This window comes from Peromyscus leucopus, chromosome 14 (assembly GCF_004664715.2).
Source record: "Peromyscus leucopus breed LL Stock chromosome 14, UCI_PerLeu_2.1, whole genome shotgun sequence".
Lineage (NCBI taxonomy): Eukaryota > Metazoa > Chordata > Mammalia > Rodentia > Cricetidae > Peromyscus > Peromyscus leucopus.
In genome coordinates this window covers 58,719,885-58,737,753 of record NC_051075.1, presented here as the reverse complement: position 1 = coordinate 58,737,753, position 17,869 = coordinate 58,719,885, and the positions used below count along the sequence as shown (strand labels likewise).

The following is a 17,869-nucleotide window of genomic DNA, read 5'->3' as shown; positions in this document are numbered from 1 at the left end:
GTGTCTTCTAAAAATGATGGAAAATCATCTGGATGACAAATAATTGTTCTTTTAAGTGTTGAGAACTCTGTTTTTTGTTGTCTCTGTTGTCTGCCTTTCCCTCATTCTTCACACCTTGTCAACTCTGATTTAAAAATATTTGTGAAAATTGGCTCTTTATCTGCTTTGCAATTCCTGCTGACTGCTGTCTCTGCCTCTGTCTTCTTTTTCTTATGCAAACAGAGTAGGCCCTTGGCCTCAAGTCTCACCTCTGTGTCACCTGCCTGACATTCAGGGGATGTCACATTCTTCTTTTACCACAGATAGAACAAATCTAAAAGTTTTCCACTAAAAGCCCCTGGGATCTGGTCTCTGATTTCTTCTCTCTGCAGTTATCTGTTGTTTTTACTCCTGATAACTGTAGGCCAGTTACAGTGACCTTGAGCCATCAAAATGACTTAGTGGTACAGATGCTTGGTGCACAGAGGTATAACCTGTGTTTGATCTCCCGAACTCACATGGTGGAAGCAGAGAATGGACTTTGCAAGTTATTCGCTGATGTCCAAGCATGCATATGGCCCATGTACTCATTGTCAGTTACACTGGCCTTCTTGCCATTCTGTGGTCATGCTCTATACTCCTGCATTTGGACATGTGTGCTTCCTGGTTTCAGAGACAAGAAGTGATTTCTGAAACAGTTGCATGCAGTATGCCCTCCTGTCCTCTAAAACTCTGCTTCAGAAAGATGCCCTCCTTCCCTTCTGAGTTCGTTACATTTATTTCTTTTTTTTTCTTTAGCAATACCCTTTCCATTATCTGTTATCTGTCTGTCCCCTAACCAGGACATTAGCTCTTGAGGGTGAGCCAGCCCTTCATGGCTTCTGCTCGTGGCCCTGTAACAGTGCCTGAGAAATAGTAAGTCCATGCTAGGTGTTCACTGAGTGAAAGAATGAATGCTGAATCCTGCCTCCTCAGAACACCACCTAGTAAGGTGTTCATTTGGTGAGCACTATCTTGTGCTGTGTGCTAGGTGCTGCGCTGGCTGCTGTGTGTCTAAGATTACCTAAGATACTGTCTTGCCTTTGGGGACTCTTCATAATTACTGTAAGGCAATATTTCCAGATACACATGGACTCTAGAGGACACTGGAGGGGAAAAAGTTACCTTTGTAGGCCCTTTGAGGGAAAGTTGGTGCTTGAGAGGCTGTATTTTTGCTGGGGCTTTGTGTTTTCCAGTCTGTCTGGGAAATGTTTTTATGGGTGTGATTTTTGTCTCTTCTTAACTTGCTAACATGTCGAGCAGTTTCTCAATCCATGGCTGAAGTACTTGAATTGTGACTGACATGGTTTTGAGTCACACCACTGCTCTTTCTCTTATCATTTTACGTCATGTTACTTGTTTTTCTTGCTCTTCTGTGTTTGTTATGTACGGATTATTTTATTATTTTTCTTGGCAAAGAGGCAGCAAGTGCTGTTCTTTGCAAGGGATGTGAAAGAATCAATGTCATGCTGATAAAAAGGACATGGGAGGAAAATAGTGATCAGCTATTAATGGGCTTTACCTTGTAAAGATATTTGAACACCCTTCCGCACAGCTTGTGATACGGAGGTCCAAGACATGTTCTGTCGTCTCCTTCCTTAGGTTTTTCACGGTTTCCCTCTTTGCCTCTCAGCTCTTTGTTCAGCCTGTAGACTGTCTTCTTGGCTTTTGATTATGTCTGATGACACTAAAACAATTCTAACATTTTTTTCCCACAGTGTATAACAGTTCCCCCAGAGTTTCTGGGAGCAAAGCTGGAAACCATTTTGGAGACTCTGGAATCAGCTTTGCAATGGGTTTTTATTTCCATTCAGGGAAACTTAGTGGTTCACAAACCTGGTGGACAGTCTTTGCAAGCCATTGGAGCCCTGGGAAGTGCTGGCTATTAAACTGTTCCACTGATACAGACCTCTAAGCTGCGAGTGGAGGTTAGGACATGTTCTGCAGCATAGAAGCAGCCGCAAGCTCACTGTTACCCCTGTTAGCTTCTGGATTCTTTAGAGTGCACTTTGGTGAGATGGTGTATAGTGTGGGATGTCCCAGGTACCATCACCTCTTCTGCTGTAATCAACACTAGGTCAGTCTTCTTGGCTTTCTTTCTTTCTTTCTTTTTTTTTTTTTTTTTTTTTTGAGGCCGGGTTTCTCAGTGTAGCACTGACTTTCCTGGAACTTGCTCTGTAGACCAAGCTGGCTTTGAACTCACAGAGCTCTGCCTGCCTCTGCCTCCCGAGTGCTGGGATTAAAGGCGTGCGCTGCCACCACCGCAGCTAAGCTTTCACTTTTTGAGAAACATTATTCGATCTATTAGTTATTCAATGCTTGCGGTGCACTTTCTGCTCCCTCACTTCCTCATTTCAACTGCCTTTCTCTACAATTCTATGGAATATATTAATTTATACTTTTTAAATAGTTTGAAAAGTGTGTGTGTGTGTGTGTGTGTGTGTGTGTGTGTGTGTGTGTGTGTTAAGTAATTCTTCTAAAGTGGATTAGTTTGCTTATAGCTTTCTCCCTTCTACCCTGGTAGGAAATACTCTTTATAGGATCTGATCATTGTTCTGATCATTCATACCTTTGGGATTTGGAAGCATTTCAATTCTCTTTATTATGGCCTCACGCTTTACATTTTAGCAACCTTTATCTTTGGGCATATGTGTAGGTGTTCTGGTAAAGTTCTCCTGATTTTGTGTGGAAGTATTGGAAGTTAATGTTATGGATACTCACTCTTACTGCTACTGTGAGTTGGGTTTAGGGCTGATGCACACTTTGTGTTCATACCATGTATTACTAGATCTCAAAGGATTATTTAAACCATGCGTATTTTGCTATTGGCTGTTGATCATCACCATTTCTTTATAAATTATAACAACTATGGCTCCAGGAGTCTCCTCGTGTCCCTTTGTACAGAATTATACAGATAAGTGTTCAGTTTTGCTGATTTTGTGATGATGAAAAAATGTCTTTTGTCCTTGTTGACCGAACAACTGCCTGACCATAGCCTGAGATTTCCTGTAAGCAGGATTTGTGAAATCCCTGTTATGCTTTTCTTAAAGAGGGGCAATGTTTCTGTCTACATCTTTCAGTGAATTTTTGCTAGGCCATCTGTTTATAAAATCCTTTTCCATCATTATCAATTAATATTTATTGGGCAACTACTGAGTGCATAATAACATTGTGCAAACAAAGGCCACTCTGCTACAGATAGCTTTATTCATCTACTTGGTTCTGTTTTATTTTTATTAGAAAGTAGTAAAAACCCCAAATCCCCAAACCCAAAGGAATAAAATAACATTCTCTAACTCTGAACAATGAAAGATGTTGTATGTTTACAGGCTTTTCTGTTCAAAGACATATAAACCTTGAGAAATTCTAATTTAAATTTCTATAATTACCTATGATCTTCTGTTTGTCAACAGTTCTAACTCAGCGGCCCTACTTAGAGAGTCAAATGGAGTATCACATTGCTCTGGGTTTCTAATAAAACCACGGTCTCTTTTCTGAGAGGAAACTACTCAGATGAAAACAGACCCTTTGCTAAGAGCATTTTGCCTTTTGATTTTGAAGGAAATCCTGGAAAGTCCCCTTGTAGGGCTCACATTTAACTCTCCTTGCAAGTTTTTTATTAAGTAAAAGATTGCATAAAAATACAATCTGTTCCAGTAAAAGCAGTGGCCTTTAAGGGAATAATGCTTATTACCACTGTTGTTTTTGAATTAAAGACGTTAGAAGACTGGCATGACATTTCAGCACACCAACTTCTTAAGCAGTAATTAAGCATTTGTTTTGCAGATTGGCAAATTTAAAAACATTTGAAGGCTGAAATCCTGACACTGGTCAGGAGGGTTTTGAATTTTGAATTATTTTCGTAGTCATGGTAGTGGAGTTTTGCTGACTCATTCCGTATCTCTGGCCTAGTCTTCCATGTGGCCTTTGGCTAAGGTTTAGGGGTAAAGATTATGGCTGTGGGGCACAGCAAAGGAAAATTGGCATTCATGGTGATTGAACCTATGACCTTGTTTGGCCTCCTTGGATCCAGGTGCCCCAAACAGTATCAGACTTCACTAATACACTCTGTCTCATGCTGAGAAGTTTCTCTAAGTTTCCATAGGGAAAGTAGGTCAGAATAAGTTCTGATGTAGCCTACCACAATACTCCATGTAAGGTCTCTCGGATCCCCAGCATAGAAAGCACCTTACGAAGAGGAGATAAAAAGATGCTGTGGAGGCCCGTTCCCAAAGAAAAACTTTGAGCTTTATGTTTGAAAATCTTAGATATCTTTAAGGCTCATTCCTCAGGGTTATAATTACGATCAGATAATGCTTTACTTGTGATGGCTTTCACTTAACCACATGTACTAGAGTCTGCCATGACCATTAAAAACCAGGACTACTGTGCCTTATCACTCTTGTGCTTGCCAGTCACATCAGGAAAACCCACAGGTTCAACTGTCAGCAGGTTTTTTTTTTTTTTTTTTTTTTGAGACAGGGTCTCACTATGTAGCTCAGTCTATCCTGGAACTCCGTCTGTAGACTAGGCTGGCCTCCAACTCACAGAGATCCTCCTGCCTCTGCCTCCTAGGTGCTGGGATTAAAGGCGTGCGCTGCCACCACCGCCCAGCAGCAGCAGCTGTCAGGACTTTGGACATTCCTCCTTTACACTGATGGCTACAGAGGAGCGAGTGTCTCTGCGGCATGTGTACTGGATCCCCTGGGACTTCCACCATGCAGTTCCCCTTTAACTTACCAAACAGGGCTTTTGTTTGTTTTAGTTGTAGCTTTTAATGTAGAATTTTCTTTGCTTGGTCATGGCTATAAAATAAATTGCTTTTTAACAATTTTAGTAAAAGCCACTGAGCTAATTTTGAGTCCGAAACTTGTTTGTTTAGGGATGTAGAATGTGAGTGTATTGTTTTTCGTCTTGAAAGAAACTGTGTTTTGGGGCATTGGTTTTTGTTGGCACAGATAATTTTCAACTGGATGGACTTAAAGGCTAAGATTTTCCATGACTTGAGCTAGTTCTCATGGGGAGCAATCTCTGACTTGATTTAGGAAAAAACAGCATTTGGAAATTCGTGGAACTCGATGAACTCAAATCTCCATTAATTTAAGCAAGCAACACTTGTTCTCAGCGACAGTGTCTCCTCGTGGCGCGCACACCTTCCTCTGTCGGTCCATTTGCTCGATGCTTCGGAGTGGAGTTTAGGTTTCTACAGAGAATTTCGGAGCTAGCCACCTGGTCGCCCTCTTAAAAAAAATTCAGTTTCTGTCATACTGTTTTATAAATCCTGTCTCCTTAATAGAATTTCTTTTTGATGAGCTAAACAAATGTCTTCAAAGATGTTGTTGACATTTATAATATACATAGATATTAACTTCTAACTTGAATTTATATATCATGTGGTGTAATTTGGGTTATAATCCCATTATATTCTGGGAAACTTAAGCTATTTGTTCTCTGACTTGAATTTCATATTTACATGGAGAATTTAAATATAAAAATAAAGGAAAAGCAACTATTTTCTATTTATCAGTGGTAGATCTTTACTGTTTTTGGAAACAAAAGTTTGACCTGACAGTTTGACCTGATGGTTTGTCCTGACAGTTTTTCCCTTCAAGTGTGATGATTCTGACTCTTGTTTCAGATGAGTGCAGACTTTTTTCTTTTGTTTTAGATTTGTGGGTTTATGAGTGAATCCTTTCCAGGTTCTTCCCTGTGGCTGGAGCTATGCATCGTAGTACTCCTGAGGAGGAATCAGGACACATGATGCGCCTGGCTTTTCTCTGAGAATTTCAGTGGCCTGGGCCTCGAGGGAGTTAGTGTGTAATCTGTACCTAAGGATTCTAGTGCCATTATTAGAACCAGATTTGCTGGTCCATTTGCAGCAGACACACGGAGCCTGTAATTTCTATTTGTTCCACATATTTGAATGTGTCATCTATTAGAGGTGCTTGGTAAACATTTATTGTGAAAGATGCAAGAGTTTCCACACACGTTTTCTTTTCCCCTTTCTCTCCACTCACTAAAGGGAAGGTTGGATTCTTGGTAAATTCGTAGCAGTAAGTGTCTAGAATCATCTGCCTCTAAAGGACTGTAATAGTTCAGTATTCAATGTGTTCGTCCTTTTAATGGAAATAGGCATACTCAAGGAAAAAAGAAAAATTGTTGTTATTAAAGATTTAAATGTGCCCCAGGGGCCCTCTATTAAGGCTCTGTGGCGTTCCTGTGATCTTAAAACTCTAAAAGACAATGTGAATTCTGGAGCAGGGCATGCTGTAGTTTTATGGCTAAGCTGCTCTAAGAAAACCAAGCTTTAAAAGGGCAGAACAACATAGTTACAGACATTCATCCGCATGCGATGTTTTCTCTTCTTTTATAACTGCTTTTACCAGGTCTGCTTTAGTGTAATTCTGAGTTGCTGGTCTAAGTCATAGAGAAACAGAATCTGGTGCGGACTTAGCCCCTTCAGAAAAGAAGTGGATGAGTAAACACTCCTGATTAACGCTAATGAAATGACTCATAATTTTGAGTTGTTCATTTGTCAAATATTTCTCTTTTCATGTTAATCTTTTTTTCTGAAGTTGAAGTTGTCCCAATCCAGACTAAATAGTATAGATTTTGCTGTCTTTTAGGCTGAGCTACATAATATAGAAGAATTGCTTTAATATTCCAGGCTAGAATATTGCACCTGTGCCGATGTGTTCACTGACTTGTGCTGCTATGAAAGCAGTGACGATGTCTGGATGCCATGGCATTTCTTGATGGAGCAGAGGTAGAGTGGCTTGTTCTGATGGCTCCTCAGTGCCTCGTATGTACACTTCTTACTGAAACAATAGAATTTAAGGATCCCATTGACTGAAATCTCTATGTCTTATATAGCCTTAGACTATAAGAGATATTAAAAAATATGAAGTTAAGTTTTAGGCAGTAAGCAGACTACAGCAGAAAACTGTACTGGCTTTGCAAAGAGTTATTGTAAAGAAGTGACCCAGTGCTAGGATGAGAAAGTGAATAAGGAAGGGGAGAAACACAAGATTATTTTATGTTCCTGTATATTTGAGAGAAATAGAGTTTTTAAAATTAAGCCTATTCATATGGAAATTTGAATTAAAATGATAGTTTTAAATTTATAACATGATTAAAGTTAAGATTATTGAGTTTTATCTAATACCAACTGGAATAATAAATATATTAATTATGAGACACCTAAAGCGGAGTAAATGTCCATTTGTGTGAGAATGAAGATGGTTGTTTTCCATATGGCCTGCTAAGTGATGAATTCTTTACAGAGTGGAGAAATTGAAGTGTGAGGGGTGCTTATGAGTTTAGATGCTCACAGTAGATAACTAAGACAGCGGCAGATTGCTCTCCATAACTTACGTGGGGTTTCGAAGGCTGCAAAGTGTTACAAGCCACAGAGACCAACCTTCATACTTGACTAGATATGAAGGAAGAGACTAGGTGGTAAATTCCAGGTGGTTGGAATACCCTAGGAAAACTCAGAAAACACATGCTGATGGGGATTGGATGAGTGTATTTTATCCACTTATGTAGTTTCTCATCAATTCTAGATCACTCATTAATAATTTTGATATGAGTATTTTTGGGTTTACACAAAAAAGACTTTCGGGTTTGTATAAAGAGGTTCAGGATTTTATTAACTAGTGGGAACAGCCTGTGAGTAAACTTACTAGGAATCTGGATGGTGTTAGACTGTATGTTCTGATGGGGAAATTTTGGGGTTAGCAAAAAAGACTATAGTGAACTATGGATTTGAATTTGAGCTAGAATTCCATGAAGCTTTATATTTGTATAGCCTCAAAATATCCCCCAGTAAAACTGTAATGGTGCCTTTTACTCATTTAACCAAATTGCTTGATATTTTCTTATTGGAGGTGAAGATTAATTTTCCCTTTGAAAGTAGGTGTGATTGGAGACTGTCCTGCTTAGGGTTTCTATTGCTGTGAACAGATACTATGACCATGGCAACACTTATAAAGGAAAATATTTAATTGGGGTGGCTTATAGTTTAGAGGTTTAGTCTGTTGTCATGTCTGGGAGCATGACAGGACGAAGGTAGACATGGTGCTGGAGAGGTAACTCAGAGTTCTACATCTAGATCAGCAGACAACAGGAAGAGCGAGTATCACACTGGGTTTGGCTTGAGCATCTGAGACCTCAAAGCCCACCTGGTGATAATTAACTCAATCCCATGTGTACAACAAATGTGAGACATGATTACATTGAAACTCTTGTAAAGTACAAGATATGTACTTCCATAAAGATATATTCTATAGATTAAGGAAGCAGAATCAAGGTAAACAATGTATATGATAAGGTCTGGGGGAGGATAGCACCATAGATTGACTGCGATAAACAGGCTTAATACAAGGGTCTGGGGGAGCCAGTGTGGCTTAGCCATACAGCTACAAATTCCTCTCCTGCGCAGGAAACAGGTTCTACACCTTTCGCTTTGGAGAGACAACCCTGCGTGTTTAACATCCCTGGTTCCCCTGTCTATGAGCACAAGTGCCTATATGCCTCCTATACTCTGAGGTCTGATGTTCTCTTCTGGGCTCTGCTGGTGCCTGCACATACCTGTACATACATATAAACAGATACACATAATTAAAAATAAATCAGAGGTGGCAGAAATTTGGGAAGGCTTCTGGTATGTAAAGGGCCTACCTGGCAAAGTCTATCAGATTATAAAGGAGTATTTATGCAGCCAGCAGCATGCTTTACAACCTAATATATGCCAGATACTGTCTTAAAACTGCAGTGTGACTGACAGACCAGGTCTTGGTCTTCTGAAGCGTTCATTCTAATAAAATGACAGCCTTTCTATTACTCTTTGGAAATATAAGCCTCTTAGTAAATGAGAATTGTTTTGAAATAAATAAAGTCTTGAATGATTATTTTAAATGTCATTAAATACATCTAAATAAGTTTGTGTGTGTGTGTGTGTGTGTGTGTGTGTGTGTGTATATATATATATATATATATATATATATATGTATTTTTAGTGTGCTTGATCAAACACTAAAGTAAGCAAACATTTGGAAAATGTTAACAGTTAACATATCTTTCTTGTTTTTCTAGTCTTAAATGTTACAATTTTTCAAATTTAATTTTTGGAAATCTTGGGAAAGGGAAGAAATGGATAAATTCCAGATGGTAAACTGGAAAATTTCTTCACTGGGGAACTTTGGGAGTTTATGTTTTTACGTAAATTAAACTCAGAGTTGAAGCATAAGGTTAGGTTCAGTTTGTGAAGCTCAGCAGCTGATGATGACTCCTGCTTCCATCTGTAAGCTGGCGGGGGCGGGGGGGGGGCAAGCAGCACTGAAGGCCACTTCATCCTACACCACTGCTTAGAGTTACAGTATCTTCGTAGTTTGACTTGGAACTCAGCTTTGGAAGGGAATCATTCCTGTGCCTGGGACAGTCTGTTTGGAGTTGTTTATTCTCTTTGTCTTTTTCATGTTGTGGCTTCAGATGATCTTGCCTGACCTGGACCAGCCTTCACTGCAAGGTCACTGCAGACTCACTGCAAGCTCACTGTAGCCCTCACTGCAGGCTCATTTGGAGTGGTTCTACTCAGGGGTTTGAATCCAGAAGTGGAGGCTGTTTATAGTTGGATGAAGCTTGTCAATTGCCTGAAGAAGTCTTTTGTTAATCCTAATCATCCCCTTTGTGCAAACATCCAGTTAAAAAACAATTAGGTGTTTAATCCAGTGAAGAACTATTAACAAAACCACAAGATTAGCCCAAGTTAGAATGAAGGTATTGTGGAATAAGATGGTTTAGAATTTTTTAGAAGCCATGTTGAAAAAGCATATGGGAAGCTAGGGAATGTAATCAAAGGGGAGGGATATAAGAAAACTACATTGCATATAGATATGAAATTATTGTTTTACTTTTAAATAAAAAGTATTTAAAAATGTTACAACTTTATTTCACTCTCCTTCACATTTTTAAATCTCTCTGTCTCCGTCTCTGTCTCTGTCTCTCTCACACACACACAGAAAGAGAGAGATAGATTGATATTGGGGGAGAGACCAAGGAGTCATGGAAAAAATGAGGGTGCCAATATTAATTTTCAGATTTTGTTCTTGAAAAATTTATAAATGCATTCCACCATCCAAAATTGAATACATTGTATACACAGAATTAAATATTGTTGTAAATTCTATTTGCTCTATAATAAAGAGCAAGTAACTTCATAGCTACCTGAAAAGCATTATGATTTTAATACTTTATCATTCTCAATAATTCAATCATAATAATTTTTGGCTTTTATTGCATATTTGTTATGTGCCGAGCATTAGTTTATATGCTTCATGAGTATCAGCTAGTCTGCAGCTCAGCCCTGTCAGACAGATACTGTTTCATGACGGAGAAGAGAAGGCAGTGCCATTCAGTGGTTAAATGACAGGCTGTCTCATTTTGTCACTAACTAGAGAGTGTTCTTGGGCGATTATTTAGTTCTCTATGTCCCAATATTCTGATGCTAAAATGAGCTTACTAACACACATTATTATCATGAAGATTAAGTATAGTCTTTAAATGTATGTGACATGTTTAACGTATATAAGATTTCCTAGATGCATTGATCTCCATAGAAGTATTTATTGTTACAGCAAACTACTACTTACTTTGATAAAGCTTCTCCGCCTTTTGCCTAGATGGTAGTTTACTAATTAGTGTGAGGAGAAGCCATGGTGAAGGGAGCTCATTTCCTGAGTTCTGGGGCCATGTGTATCTTATACCTGTGTATACTAGTGGCTTCCAGAACAATGATTGATATACGGGAAGTAGATTTAAGATGTATTTGAATATGTAGGTTGATGAAATGGATTATGATAGTATATTTACATCGAAGTTGATTTTTAACACATTTACGTTATTTCCTGTTGCTTGTTGGAGAAGACTTTATAGGTAGTTTTCATTTCCTCAATTTATATGACCTTTACATATATCTTGCCAAATATAAATGCTAAAATGGTCAACTTTTTTTCTTATTTGAACATAATGCCACTTAGATATTATAAAAATCTGTTTTAAGTTCTTTCCCCTTGTTTAAATTTTTTTTTCTTTTTTTGACATAGAAACAAACCCAGGCAAACATTTTTTGTGGTTAGCTATTGAAAGAATTTTCTTTAACTTCTCTTATCATTAAAGAGGGAAAAGTAGGTAAGAATGGGTATGTTTCTCCAGGTAGAGTATAGTTTGGATGGTCTGGCCTGTTTTGTATAATTATGTCATCTGCATAATGGTGATGCAAGGGGAGTGTTTTTATTTAATGGATGGTATACTTTAGAACCAGAAAAACCAGTGACTAGTTTATGGTGTTATGTAAATCCAGCAGGTTATATAACCTGCTGTGGCCATTGAATAAGAATGCTCCCAATAGGCTCATTTATTTGAATGCTTAGTCTCCAGGGGAGTGGAACTCTATGAAGGGATTTGAAGAAGGTTAGGAGGTGTGGCCTTGTTAGAGGAAGTGTGTCACTGGGGGTGTGCTTTGGGCTTTCAAAAGCCCAGCCCAGGCCCATTGTCTCTCTCATTGGCTGTATCAGCTACATCTCCAGTGCCATCTCTGTCATCACACTCCCTGCCATTATGATAATGGACTAAGCCTTTGAAACTTTGAAAGCTAGTTCCAATGAAATGCTTTCTTTTATTAGAGTTGCCTTGGTCGTGGTGTCTCTTCACAACAACAGATCACTAAGATGACATTCAGGATGATTACTTTGATGTGCAGTAAACTTTGTTTCCAAGAAAATTGTTAATAGTTTACCCTCTCTATGTAGTAAGATTCTCAAAGATGGAAAAAAAGATGAAACTTGTGGAAATGATGAGAAAGACCAAGAAGTTGTTTGCATTTGACCCTCACTGAAGTGTTGCTAGGGCTTCTAATGAACAAGCCAGAATTTATTTGCAGATTTTGTGCAACTCAGTATTTTCCTGGGCCCTTCATCAATGCATCCTAGTGGTAGCTTTGAGCTTCGTGCATATTCTGGGATAATATACTGTTCTCATTTGCTTCCACTGTAGGCCCTGAAGAAACAAGAAGCTAAAGCAGATGAGAATGAGGACGTAATGAAAAACAAGCTACGGCAAACTGAAACTGAGAAGAGTCACGTAAGACCTTGAAAGTTAGCCTAGGATCAGTTTGGTGGTTGGGGGTCATTGATACTTGTTGAGCACTGTGAAAAGTGTCCCTGAGATCACCTTGTAGAGCATGCTGTGAGGAGAGGTGGTTTTCAGCTCTACCTTCACTCTTGAAAGCACACACAGTTCATTTGCTGCCATGTCATCTTGGATCTCTCTCCTTTCTGAGAGTAAGCTTTCTATTTCCTTGCTGGAGAACACTGAAAACACTTGACTGTTGAAGGGTTAGTCAGGAAAGACCTACTGTGTGAAGGCCAGACATTTTGTATGTATTCATTTTCTTTATAATAGATAGGTGTAGTTTTGCAGCCCAGTTTTGAAAATACCCTCTGTTTTAGTCACCGTCTGTGACTGTGAAGAGCCACTATGACCAAAAACAATTCTTATGAAAGAAATCATTTTATTAGGGGCTTGCTTACAGTTTCAGAGAGTCCATTATCATCATGGCAGGGAGCATCACAGCATACAAGTAGGCGTGCAGCAGTAGCTGAGAGTTCTGCATCCTGATCTGTAGGCAGAGCGAATGACACTGGGCTTGGCGTGGGCTTTGAAACCTCAAAGACCACCCCCAGTAACACATTTCTGCCAGTAAGGCTACAGCTGCTCCAACAGGGCCACACCTCCTAGTCTTTCTAACCCTTCAAAACAGTTCCACTCCCTGGTGACTAGGCATTCAAATATGTGAGCCTACAGGGGTCATTCTTACTCAAACCACCACGCCCTGCATTCTCATTAGTTGGTAAGGCCCCTTCATAGAGAGCACATATGTGAATACACAGAGCCTGGCACTTTAGCTCTAAAAGGGGATTCAGAGGCCAAACAAACTCCCAATTTTCAAACAAGTAGTTTTAAGATAAGCCCAAGATAAGGAACTTGGAAGGAAAGTTCCTGCTGTTAGCCCAGTAACCGTTTTCTATCCTTACCTCTCGAAAGAACTTGACATTCTCTGTGGACTTTACTCTTGCTTCCACACTCCTATTATTAAGAACTGGATGGGGATTTGAAGAGACTATTAAAAATGACTATTTTAGAGATGAATTGAGGCCCGTGGTGAGGGTAGGGGGTTGGATCAGAGGCTTTATGCAACTCCCTTTATGTTAGCTAATTAACACAATGTTAATGGAAGTTAAATTTGTGTTTATGGTGAAATGCCCACCCTTTCCCACTCACTGTGAGCATCTCCTGGAAACTATTTTGCTGTTTTCTTCTTAAGTTGAGGCCCATTGGGCATATTTTGTTCATTGGGCACAGTTATTTTATGCCTCATTTTACACGTTTTTATCTTGTTGGAACTTAGCTGGAACAGGAATTGGAGCTCTCTCGCAGGCTGCTGAATCAATCTGAAGGCAGCAGAGAAACACTTTTGCATCAGGTGAGTCTATCAGACTAAGACAGTCGGCTCTTTTATTAAATCTGGATGGAGTCTCCTCTTTCAAATGTCTTTGTGAGAAGAAAAAAAAATCTAGATCTAGAATTTTTTTCCCTAGGGCATGCATGTTAGCACAGAATGCAGATAGACGATTCAGAGAGCTCGCAGAAAAGCCAGCCCTGGTTTCCACTGTGACAATGTATTTTGCTGACTGCTGCTCTGACTTCCTACTTATCTCTCTCAGCAGAACAGTGTACAAGTACCCTGGATGTGTAAGATAAAATTTCCCAGGAGCTTAATTTTATTCAAGGAGGCATTGGAGAAGAAAGAGGATGGAGAAAATATGTTGAACAGACCTTTGAATGTTTAAGTTACTTTGAATACATCACTGCCTTTGCTCTTATGGTCAAGATGCTGCTGGCTCCTTTTTACCGAAGATGAGGCTTAGTTTTTAGGTATAATGCTTTGTGACTCATTAGCCTTAATAGGAGTTGGGGGCTTCTGCTCTCTAAAGTTGAGTGACTTTAAATGGTCATCTTACATATACTGGATAAGGGTAGATGTGTTTCTAACTGCCAGTCTCCTTATGTTTACTAAATCAGATCATGCCTCCTTCTGGTTTTTGATGTGGTTTCAATTTTCAACTACATGTTGTGCTGTTTAGGCCAGGGTGTCCAGTGTCATAGGCTTTCAGAAGTCCCTGAGCATCCGCACAGTGGCACTGAAAATGCATCATGGTACCTGCTTTGCAGAGCTTTTAAAATGTTAATTGACTTGTCAGTGGTCATGAGGAACGACTGATGGCAGAGTTCAGAATTTGTTTTCTGGATGTTGGTATTTAATTCTATGCTGATTTCTTATATTAAGTGCCTATTTGTAATCTTTTTTTCAGTTTTTGATGCAAGAGATTTCTTTGCAGGTTGTCATTATGATTTTGGCCATGTTGTTTTTTCCTTTGCTTACTTGATTTTGGTTTTTGGGGATGTATTTGTTATGTGGTACAAAATTGGCCAATCTCTTTGTATACATATCAAGATGAATAAGGCATTTCCTAACTTCAGAAGCTTACATGTCAGGGGTCTACGGATTTTCTGAGGTCTATTTTGATATAATATGCTAAGTCATGATCCCTTCATTTGAGTTTAATTACCAGCATAGCATGTTTTCATGATAGAAAACAGATAAAGATTAAGAAAATAAATTAGAGGTGATGAGCAGTAATGAGGTCAAATACAGATGTATTTGAACCAGACATGATAGCACATGCTTGTAATCTTAGAACTCAGGACTCTGAGGCAGGAGGATTGCTGCAAGAAGCTAACCTGGGATATGTAAGAAAAACAGTTTAAGAAATTAAAATGTAGTTAGATTAGTGTGTTAGTCACTGTTCTGTTGCTGTGGAGAGACGCCATGGCCATGGCAATTCTTATAAAGGGAAGCATTTAATGGGGGCTTGTTTCAATTTTCAGAGGTTTAGTCCCTTGTCATCGAGGGAAGCATTGCAGCATTCCTCTCTTGGGTCCTCCTTGTTTCCTAGCCTCTCTGGGTCTGTGGGATGTAGCATGGTTATCCTTTACTTTTCATTTACTATCTACTTAGGAGTGAGTACACACCATGTTTGTCTTTCTGGGTCTGGGTTACCTCACTCAGGGTGATTTTTTTTCTAGTTTCATCCATTTGCCTGCAAATTTCCTGATGTCCTTGTTTTTAACAGATGAATAATACTCCATTGTGTAAATGTACCACATTTTCTTTATCCCTTCCTCAGTTGAGGGGCATCTATGTTGTTTCCAGGTTCTGGCTATTACAAATAATGCTGCTATGAACATAGTTGAGCAAGTGTCCTTGTGGTATGATTGAGCATCCTTTGGATATATGCCCAAGAGTGGTATAGCTGGGTCTTGAGGTAGACATATCATCCTTGCTTTAGGTTAGAGAGTGGTAAAGTCCAAGGATGTAAAAGAAAGTAAGGTGCTCATTCATTTTGTGAGCAACTTGTGCGAATATCCTATGGTAACCTTCCTATTTGCATAACTCAGATTTTCTCTGTGAATCTTCCATGGTTCTTACTGCAAGATACACAACAATGTTGAACCTGGGAGCTACTTAATAATTATCTCAGACAGTGGATACAACTAGATGGTTATAATCATTTGGAAATAGAGACATTATGATAAGAAAAAATAAAGGTTTTGGATTAAATTCCTAGAACTACAAAGGAAAAAGTAAGAGGTGTTAAAGTTGTTTGTCACCGTGGACACAGGGAAGGAAAAGACACCTCTTGTGAAAGGAATGGTAGATGGAAAGCATGGAATAGAAGTCTTTTCTGCTGTGTGTGGGACAGCCTGGGGATTAAGCTGGCTTTATATGGACCACAATAGCCCATTAGAAGCAGACATTTTTTCCCCAGGAAACAGTTTGTGATAATCTGTAAGTCTATTTGCTTTTTGCTTTTGAACTTGGTAACAGTTTGATTTTTGACTTCATGTTTTTAGGTGGAAGAACTGCGTACTCAACTTACGAAAGCTGAAGGTGACCGGAAGGGTTTACAACACCAAGTAGCCAAGCAACAGTCGAGCTCCCAGGATGATCAACGAGATGACTGGAGGTTTAGAAGAGGTACAGTTCTGGATGCTGGATGTGTGGCTTCTCATCCCCAGAGGTGCACTCCTGTCATGCCTCATTAATCTTTCCAAATTTCTTAATCATCCATGAGGTTTTCAAACAAGTTGGCCATATTCTAGAGTCTGATTTGGATGTCTCTTTTGCTTGATTTCTCAACCTATTTCTCTTGTCAAACCTGCTTGTCTCATGGGCATTGTCTACGAAAGAACATCCCCAGGTTGTGGTGAAGTTTTCACTTTCTCTCTTCTCCTTGCCTGGGTGCTTTTGTAATTAAGGTGTAAATGTGCCTTTATTTTATCTTTTCTTTTTCCCCCTAATTTGTAATATGTGAACCATTAATATTCGGAGCCTGTTATCTGGAGATGGGAGAGTGGAATCCAGTCTCAGCGTGCTTCAATAGTGATCACAGTCCAGTGCAGAGGCATCTTCATTACCTAGCTCATTTGCCTGTTTCTGGTTCTTAAAGCTCTTCCACGGACATCCATGCCCCGAGCCTTCCTAGTTCTTCTTCTGCCTTATCTTTTCCGTTGTTCACATCCTGTGTTCAGAGGTTGGTTTTGCTTAGTGTCCTCTTGATGGCTTTTCATATTTAGTATTTCTCCGGAGAAGCTATTTAATCCTATGCTTTAGCTCTCACCTGCTAGCACCAGCCCTGAGTCTGCTTCTACTCAATCTCTGGACTTCAGCCGAGCAGATGGAGTTGCTGGTTGTTTTTACATGTGCTCATCCACAGACTGTGCAGTCAGCAGATTTACAACCGTTCCATCCTCTCTTCAAAGCATGTTTTTCTAATGCCTTTGGAATTCTGTCCTCCAGGATTATGTAGGTATATGACAGCGCTTTCCATACCTCTGTGGATGTGAAGTGCCTTGTTCCTGTCTTGTGACATAGTATTGACTGTGCCTTGTCTGGTTTTAATGATGCTACTATAGAATGCTTTCTCTCTAGGTGATGATTGAAAAGCTAATAAAACAAACTGGTGTCAGGTAACCACTAGAGTAAGAGAAGTTTGCTATTTCCTGGGGTTTTATTTACATTTTACCCTTCTTCCTTTTTTTTTTCTTTTTTCTGTAATTCTCAATAATTTTGTATCAACAGCTGAAAAAAACTGGAAAAACTGTTGTTGCTCTTTGACACATAACATATATTACTGGTCTTCATGTATTCATGTACCTAAAATGTTTGAATTGTGGAAACTGTGTTGTTAGTTTTGGAAGGAAGTTTCCCATTTTACATTGTTGAGTTGGCTTTGTAAAGAACTGACAGCCATAATGATCTGGAAACATTAAATTTTACTTCATTTGTACATGGTATTGTACTATATAAATAAGTTCTTGCTGAAATGAAATATTTTCTAAGTAAAAAGCAAAATTAGACCCCTTTTCTCCTTCCTATCCTGATTAATGGTTTCATTCCCCAATCTAGATACTTCAGCCTAAAACACAAAGGAACATCTGGAATTATTTTTTTCTCCACTCATTAATTGATCCCTACCTCCTGTTATGTATCTGTCTGCATCTCTCTTCTTTTCTTCTGTATTGTGAGACAAGATCTTACTCGCTAGGTCAGGCCAGACTTGCAGTGGGGATCACCTGCTGTATTTGCTGGCTCCTGGGATTACAGGCACTTGTCACTCATGGCTTCTGGTAGCTCTCAGATCTGTCACCTCTTTTTTCCTTATTCCAT

General features: G+C 39.2%; 1 protein-coding gene across 1 annotated transcript in view; it reads left to right on the top strand.

The window, feature by feature from the left end:
* The window catches only part of Cep128 (centrosomal protein 128), a 172,051-nt gene that overhangs the window by 72,415 nt on the left and 81,767 nt on the right, over positions 1 to 17,869 (top strand). The window contains 3 exon segments of the mRNA XM_037210756.1: positions 12,073 to 12,159; positions 13,487 to 13,561; positions 16,054 to 16,177. Coding sequence (XP_037066651.1) covers positions 12,073 to 12,159; positions 13,487 to 13,561; positions 16,054 to 16,177 — 286 coding nt within the window.